The sequence below is a fragment of the Echinococcus granulosus genome, assembly GCF_000524195.1.
Source record: "Echinococcus granulosus chromosome Unknown EG_S00080, whole genome shotgun sequence".
Taxonomy (NCBI): Eukaryota; Metazoa; Platyhelminthes; class Cestoda; order Cyclophyllidea; family Taeniidae; genus Echinococcus; species Echinococcus granulosus.
Window position 1 is genome coordinate 362,359 of NW_020170460.1, and position 8,944 is coordinate 371,302.

Genomic DNA, 8,944 nt, shown 5'->3' on the forward strand with positions numbered 1-8,944 from the left:
AGACCTATTTAGTCTCTTATGATTAACTCCGCCAATGTCCTGGTGATTTGAGCATTTCTCTTATCTGTTTTCATAATTTACCCTATTTTCCTACAATGTGGCTTGGTACGGCTCCGGGATGAATCAAAGCGCCATGCTTTCGTAAATTTAGAATAAATTAAATGTAGTGTTTTTACATTTGTCAGCACTACTAGATTAGGAACACATCGAACTCTTATACTCTGCTCAGAATATCAGCAAAACAAAAAAGGCCCCAACACATCTGCCTTTGTGCAGAATTACTCAATGTGTATTGTGAAGGAAGTGCACAATTGCACTGAATATGGTCGCATAACCGGAGAACAAGGCCATCAGCAGTAGTCTAAAATGGAGTGAATGTTAAACAAAATCGAATCTTTATAAAGGTATAACACACAAAACTATTTGTCTTTGATTACACAGACAAGCTTGTGCTTTAAAATATGCATGTAACTTCCAAAGGCCCTGAAAGGGAGAACAAATATAGGGTTCCATATTTTAGTACAACTCTCCATTATCTTTAGCATTACTCACTCTACCCGAGAATATTAATATAATCCAGGGGAAAAAACAGGTACGATTAGAAAATAAGGAGGCACTTGTTTTTGCCTTCAATGTAAAATATTAAGGCATTTCAAAAAAAAAACATGGTAGTTAATAGTGGATTACCTGCATGAAACGTAGCTGTGCAACGATTAACACAAATGAAGCAGTCAAAGCATGCTTAACAGGTTTGACACCTATACTAAATTCATTCCAAAAGTAGATAGAACAAAAAAGAGTTTCAAAGATACAGTTTCGCATCTCAAAGAATAACTTGAGACTGCAAAAAGACACATGTCATCGTTGAAATATTACTGCACAATTTCGTTTAAAGTACAGAAACAAAGTGAGCCTAAACGTGGGCTCTTTTTATTTTACCTAGTACAAGTAATTAGTATCGCTTGTCAAAATGCTTCTGTTTGACGTGGTATTCAAGACTGTAGTGATGCATAATTTTTACAGACAATAAGGGCAGAAGAGAAGCCTTAATCTCGCATAATTACTTGGGATATGAAGAAGTTCACATTTGAAATGCAGCAGGACATCTGTAATTCATTGTGTTTAGTCAATTGCTTTTAAATGATGATAAACCCAGGCAGATTTAAAACGCCTTGTCAATATTGCTAACACTTGTCCTTCTGAGTAGAAGTACTCACAGTCCGAAAGAGCACCTCATTTTAAGACTACTATAGTTAAAACACTCAAGTGTAATTGCGAATGCAAACAACTTAAGTCATTCCAGTGATGGCGCAACTAAAAAACCTCAAACATTGACTGACAGCTGCACAATTACCTCAGCTTCTACTGGTCAACGTTTGTACGTTAGCTGATTTGCATTGCTTCACTTGCATCTATTAAATAGCTGCTTAGTATTTCATAAATGTCTACTAAGTTGTGCTCATTGGCATTTTCGTATACAGTGAGCGAACACAAAATATAAGGGATTACATTACAGTGAATTGAATAACAACACAGAGTAACGGCTTATGTCCACCTAGCCAAACCCACCCGTATAGCCGGTTTCGTGACGACGGGCTATCTGTTTTACTATCACTAAATCATGTCATATATATATGTGTGCATATATGCATCAGTTGAATTTGGCAAAATTGGATGAAGTGTGCAACAAAAGTGGCACTGAATTCAAACTTTAAGGAGAAAAATTATTTTTGTTCAATGAAAAGAAAAATGTAATAGTAATTTATCTTGTGTTTATTTACTTTAGCTTATAATTTATTATTTAACAAACCTCCTTTCAATGCATCATAAAATGTCACAATGTGCAAGATATTCCTTTAATCCACCGAAATCTGCAACAGGTTTATTCAAGCACGTCTAACTCCAAGTTATTGCAAATCCATCCACCAGCTAGGGATGGGGTTTCCTCCCACATGCAATATCGCCCCTTACCTCATTAAACAGGAGTAGAATTTACGAGGCAACTAGTAGGCGGAATGAATGGGCAGTTAGTGTCAAAATATGAAACTACCGAAGGTATTGAAGCATTTGAAATGTTGAACGGTAAATCACAACTTAGGCCAAATGACTACGTGCTGAGCAGGCTTTGAAAATTAGATGATTGGTAAAAGATCCTACAAGTGCCTACCTTCCTCCTTTCATTTCGCATTTACTCATTCCTCCGAAATCCGTTCCTTTTCATCATTCCTGAAATGAGTGATCCTAGTATAAACATTCAGAGCCTATGCATTCATTGCAAACTCATTTATCCACAAAATAATTTTTCAAACCCTTTTATTCACTTATTCATCCATCCAACCATTGGGCGATCCATATTTTTCCTCGTTACGCCAATACATCAAGCCAGTTTCCATCATTGCAGTTAAAGAGTGTCTTTTAATAAGGACCTTAGTGAATTTGTAGGTAGCTCGTTATTCTACAATGGAATATTTCTTTGACAGGTAGAAATAAAAAGAACGAGAAAGACGATCAGTCGAAGCTAAGTGAATGCCCACATGTTTCCTCACAGATGGAAAGAAGAAATGAAGAGAAGTTAAAATCCCTAATGTCAAAATCGACCTCCTACTTTGTTGCACCGCCTGGGTTCGGTATGTGTACGTGCCTAGTTTGATTAGAGCAGCAGCTGAATAACCAAGGGAGCCTGTGGTATTATTTTCAGCCTGTATGCAATAATGTCCTAATTCACTCCCGCATAATTGGCTTCTGCCTCACCTACTCACACAACAGTAACTTTAAGCACGTGCATTATCAATGGCACATGCAATGCTAATCACAATCATTTCTTTTTTTCTGAATTCATTTAGATTAGGCGATATTTGGTAACAGCCTACCATACAATAAACCTGTGGTGCGAAAACAAATAAGTAGTCAAAGCATGGCATTTAACGCTATTTGCAGGAGTGTTCTCACTTGACTGAATGCAATAGACGACCGCACTTGATCTCTAATGCCTACTTTTGCGATCAGGTATGCTTAGATCGTATCTACAAAAGGTCGGTGCTTCAGAATTCCCCTGTGGCTGTAGCAATCATTTAAAATGTAGCCGCAGATGACGCAGTGTATCTCTGCCATCAATTGCAGGCTGAAGGACGAAACAAGGAAGGGATGATTTCTCAGTAAATGGAGATTGCTTTATAGCTTCATAATTAGCAATCACATGCGATGTTTGGATGAATTTTGTGAGAATACAGTGTCATCACGTGCTCAAAATTTGGGTTAATTAATTGTCCTTAGATGGCTGTATCGTGGCAGCAAAGTTATGGGGCTCTTATCACTAGCATCTATTTTCCCTACCTAATAAGAGGACCTCTGACAATCAAATCAAAGTCCATTTTAAAATGTAGTCCATTTGAGAAGAGCATTTCCTTTACGAAAAGGTGGAGACATTGAGATAATAATGATACTCTCAAGTGTGAGCACATCTGGTAGAGAATGAATGAAGTGCCATCCACTCCTCATCTACAGTAGTGTGCGAAGACCAATTAGATTACAGACGAATTCACCCAGAGTCGATACCAGGCGTTGGTGTCACAAAACACCAGTTGCATATGTGCAATGGTTGATGTTGTGGAAAAGATTATTTTGATATGGCACCACGCCTGGACCATAGATTAAGCTAACCATAGGCACTCAGGCCTGCAACCTTTACTCTATGGCTTAATAAATATAATTAATTAATTTTGTTTTCAAGCAAATAAGACCACAAAAAAATTTAACAAGAAGTGGCATCTTGCCCACTGTTTTAGTAAGTACTGTGAAGTTAATAGTTACTTAATATGTTTCCTTTAGAATACCCTATCACAAAACAAGGAATCAAGTAAATTATACCAGGCTCTACTCGGCAATGAAGCAGTAGCATATAAAATGTCACCTATCACATCCACCGCCCAAATTACAAATGCGGAGGACATTTTGACTTTCCCACCTAGCAATTGCCTCAGTTAGCAAAGTTGGGGAAAAGTTTAAAATCCACAGCTCATCCGAATGATTTGCGACGTCCTCTAGTGACAAACTAGCCGGTTGGGCTTAAAAACGTTAACGATATTTTTATATTTCAAATTCTGTTTAGTGAATTTTTGGCTGTCACTTCTACCAACATGAAAATTCAAGCTTACGAGTGGTGTGATTAAGGAGCCGGCAGTTATTTGAGAACAAATTTTGAACCACCTAACTGCTTGCTTGTAATGCCCGATTGCCAGGAGGTATTTTATGAAGTTCATATTTTTTTGCAGTTATTTTCCAATTATATTTTCTTAATTTTTCTTAATTTTAATTATATTTTTCCCCATTTTCAGTCCGTGCTTTCTTGGCTCTCATCTATGACGAACGTTGCTCTACCGATGTGTTGAGTTATCCACTACTAGAGGGCGCAAGCAATCAACTACATTCCATACCACGGCAATTGAGGTAGTGAACAAATTAAGCTGCCTGAAGGTTATTTTATCTTCATCGTTGGCTTTGAAAGCAGGACATTAGCGAACACAGTATGACAACGGAAGGAAACAACTGCATGTGAGGTAAGTATGCTAAGTAGGTAGTTGAGCATCATTTTAAGATCATGAAATACAAGTTTTTAGTGTCTACACAATTAGCGGCTTAATGGTCTGTCAGTAAGTCGAAGTGGAGAATTTTCAGCTATACAAATTCAGTAAAGTTAAATAAAATTACGATTAGTGCTAATTAACACTTACCTCAAAGCTCAACGCTTGGCTCCGGTTTTAATTAATGCAACTATGCTTCATGAAAAATAAACAAGGTTGATTGAATGACCCGAAGCTAAATAACCTCAGTCATAATATTTGGCTTAATATCGCGCCTTGAGCGAACAAGTTTTGTTGACCCAATGCAAATCCTTTTAATGATTTGTCACCGTCGAGAAATATGTAGAGTATAAGGATATCACCACTTTGCATCGGCGTACAATAGGGTGTCCAGGCTCTACCTAAGATTACTAATTGCTAAAAATTAAGCAAAGCTGGACGAGAACGTCAGATAGTGGGCACAGTCTGTGCAGGTTGTCATGTCTGTAATCATTTAAACCTAAATGCAGCAGTGCCATTGCACATCAAGGTTTATTTGTGTACAAAGTACTTCAGGCGAATTTATTAGCACTGGTCCTTAACAGACAGGTGCAATGGACGTGACATTGTGGTTTTATGTACGGTAACCCTACATCCAAACTGTATTTCTTATTGTATAGCATGAGTTCTGCCTGTCTAAAGTGTGATTATGGATAGACAGGGTCTCGGCCTAAAATCGCTGACGGTCGCCTGTACAAAATGCTGAATGAATAAGCACAATTGCATGCTTCCAGCAAAAAACTCAATACACCCTTGAAGATCGTCAATGGTTCCAGATCTGCAGCCAAACTTTTTTAAAATACTATTGGGCGATTTGGGTAGGATGAATACTGACAAATATTTCATCTGAATCACGCAGACAGTAATGCATTCATAACGCCGTAAATTAATTTTTTGACCTTTTTAATGCAGATGCTTGGCCTTTTTGAAAGTAGACTTAAAAGCAGCCTGTGCCTTTTAGCAAATAACTACAACTTGGCCGCGTAAGACTTTTGAACATAAATTACAGTCCACAGATTATTGCGACTACACGTCATGGAGAGATGCTCTATTTTGTCCCAATTTACTTCAACTCAGTAAACAGGCATCTCAAACTTTATTTCTGGTTTTCAAACATCCTTCTGTGCACCTGATGTTGTACTTCTGCCCGTATTGCTTGTGCCAACTCCAGTATCACCCCAGTCTAAAGCGTCACGTCAAAGTGAAGCATTGGGGTAAGTACAGACGATTATTCCGATTAAGTCAAGAAGTAGGAGCGCAAGTTATACTCGATTTTTTCATGTGCTTTTAATAACATCAAACCGTTTCTTTTTAACTGTCAGTAAATCTATTTGCTTCAAGACTTCATCAGATATGGCGAAGACTGTCATTTATCCTTTAGCAAATTCACCTGCCTTCAACATCACTGAAATTCAATTCACGCCGGTAATCTCCCATTCACTGCCTTGTACTCTACTTTGGTACTGGATATGGAGGCATCCACTACATGTGCTTTTCTTATTTTTAAGAAATGAGAAGAAATGATTCCTTTCGACGTTTGCTTATCCTGTGTTGATATAGGGAATACTTGAAACCACACATTCGAGGTGAGAAACTTTTAATGTAGGAACAAGAATTTGTGTCAAATGCAGCTTAATTTTTGCCTGTTTTGCCAAAATCGGGCACTCAAAGGTTATTTGGAGGCGGGCCGCATTCTGGATGTGACATTCGGTATGTCTGATATACCATGACCAGCTTTGTTTCCACTCAGTATTTGTGAGAAGATGATTTTACTTAACTGCTGTTGTAGTTTGGACGGCTGCTGAAGGACCTGTTTTCCAGAAATGCTCTGTTCCTCAGTGCCTTCTCATATTTATTCCCAAGCAGACGCACGTAAGCTAAATTAGATTTAGTGTTGTCATTTTTACCTCGTTTTAGTTATTCTGTGATGGTGAATACGAAGAAGAAGTAGGTATCAGTGAATTCATCCCTTGTTGCTTGCACAGATTATGGGTTTCAAGAGCCAGGTCATGCTGAAGTACATAGTTGCCGTGGAGTAGCTTTGCGTTTTGATGGCCTTAATTGACCCAGGTATAGTAAATGCAGGTGGCCTAGTTTTAGAATTTTAGTCAGATGCGACACCAAAACAAATCATTGCAGAGGCAGCAGCTCACCTTATAATGCCAATCCCCCGGGGCTTAATCAATTTATCACATCCACTGACAGTGGCAGTTAGTTTGAATATGAGGTGTTTTTGGAAGTTTGACATGCCAACGAACAGCAAATGCGCGTGGAAATAGAATTAAATATATGATTTCAATTTAGGCATCATCATGGCATTGGCTGTGACCGGACACGATTCGACCTAAATAGAGAACATCCTATTCGAACTCTGGCAAACATGGAAACATTTACAGCAGACGTATGATAAAGTGATATTCGGATAACTTCTCCCAGTCAAAGATGTTTAAAAGTGAAGTAGTTTTAGCCTGAGATTGAAACACTTTTAAGCATCAACTGGTCATGGAATCAAAGACCGACGATTTCGTTGGTTTCCATTTGCCAGTAATGAAATGCTAGCATATAGCTCAGAGGTGAGGCTGTGCGTTGCAGGATGTGGGAAGTCGATAGTATGCATAAATAGGCAAAAGTGTCCAAAAGTAGGGCATGCATTCCACGGTAGAAGAGACTGTATCTAACCTCATATCGACAGTGTGCATTTGGCTTCGCAGGCGCACTTCTACTTGTATTGGTCTCAGCTATCCTATGTAGTGGGAGTTTACAACACTGTCACGTGTAACTTCTAGTGGGTGCAAATGTATGTGGGTATAGCGCTTAATTCCGGAATGCTTAGTGGTCGACAATTATGTTTCATTGTTGAAGTGAGCTTGCGAAGTGGTATAAACTCATCGACTGTGGGACTAGGCTGCGCAGTGGCAACCTAACTCTTCCTAGCCCACCAGCGCTAACGTTTTTTACGCATTTCCAAATTTGGTTCTCGTCTTATCAGAAGAAATGCTCTTTCTGCTCTGTTGTGTGTTTCTTTCTTTCTTTCTGATCAAGTAGATATCCGTGTATACTGTTTTTACAAACCTGAATGTGCGAGGTGGTTTTAGCTAAGATTTGAAGTAGAGGAGTTGGCTTTTGCTGCTAAATTAATGTAATAAAATGACATGCTCAGCAATACTACTTCCTTGCTGTACAGAGATAACTCATTTTCCTTGCATTTGATGAATTTGCGTTAACCGTGTATTTCGTATTACTAGCAATAGACAAGCCTGCTGCGGACAATTTTTGTCTGTATTGCTAGAGCATGGAGAAAGCCGATGGCGGAATAAAAGAGCCGTAAAAGGTTGTACCAAATTATCATTTTTAGTCAGTGTAGTACAAAATGATGTCAGAAAGTGCACATAGATGGTAGGATTTATTTAAAATCCTTAACCTTATTTCTAAAATATATACAAGTGAGTGCAAAAGCGTTTATTATGATATCAAAGCAAATATGGGCATTGTTATAATGAATTTTATTGCATAAATAACAATCTTTGGAATGTTGATTTTGCAGCTGAGGGAGATACGCAAATCTAAACACATGGTCGAGGCGGCTTTGGCACAATCCACTGTTTTAAGACCTTGGTCACGTTAGTTGTGATAGAAGAGTGCCTGATTTATAATCACAAGCTTTATTTATTGCAAAAACTCCTTAAACTACTCCAAAACAAAGATTAAAACAAAATCCATTTCTGAATAGAATGGGAGGATAAAGTTTTAAAGGGCTAAAGTGGTCTAAATTTCCTGTCGTTGGCTGTATAATATGCTGAAATGACATGTTGCGATTCTTAAGAACGTGTGAAATCCATTTTTCTGGCTTTATCTAAATTCCTTCACCCGTACAGTGCCTTTTCAATATCAGCTGATCCTGGTTATAGCCATGCTTTCCTTCTTTACAAACATATTGCTATTCCAAAACTGGAGAAGCACCTTGCAAGATTCATAACAAAAGCAGTAAAATGAACTGCCATTGTCTACTAGAGGCCGCATTCACCTTAAATCTAACTGAATATTTACTTCCTACTCACCTGATGTAAATGTGAACTGTACCGTCACTACCATGCGAAAAATACTCACTGAGGTTTCAGACACGTTGATATCTGGCAAACGGATGCTAAGCACTTCCTCATTATGCAAAAGTTTCTAAATCACTTTCAACAGCCCAGCAAGGCGTATGCTTAAAAGGCAGAGGTCATTATATCTTCTGCCAAGCTGATTTACAGATGAATCTGACCATTTGAGTGCGCCTCACCAACAGCACGAACAGCTGTCAGAGATTAAAACCCTTCTACCTG

General features: G+C 38.4%; 2 protein-coding genes across 2 annotated transcripts in view; one reads left to right on the top strand and one right to left on the bottom strand. All coding sequences in view use genetic code 11, as the record gives it.

Annotated features, from left to right (window-relative positions):
• Positions 1-2,015: 2,015 nt before the first annotated feature.
• Positions 2,016-7,091, top strand: EGR_07556 (hypothetical protein; the record flags this gene model as incomplete). Its single annotated transcript, XM_024496805.1, has 10 exons — positions 2,016-2,082; positions 2,481-2,627; positions 3,384-3,451; positions 3,731-3,784; positions 3,829-3,979; positions 5,704-5,833; positions 5,870-6,044; positions 6,537-6,625; positions 6,924-7,020; positions 7,056-7,091. The coding sequence occupies 10 exons, from the start codon at positions 2,016-2,018 to the stop codon at positions 7,089-7,091; spliced, it is 1,014 nt and encodes a 337-aa protein (XP_024348810.1).
• Positions 7,092-7,563: 472 nt separating this feature from the next.
• EGR_07557 (hypothetical protein) overlaps positions 7,564-8,944 on the bottom strand; it is a gene marked incomplete at both ends in the record, with an annotated part of 13,019 nt that continues 11,638 nt past the window's right edge. Inside the window, one exon of the mRNA XM_024496806.1 lies at positions 7,564-7,652. Within this exon, the coding sequence (XP_024348811.1) occupies positions 7,564-7,652 (89 nt within the window). The remainder of the gene's footprint in view (positions 7,653-8,944) is intronic.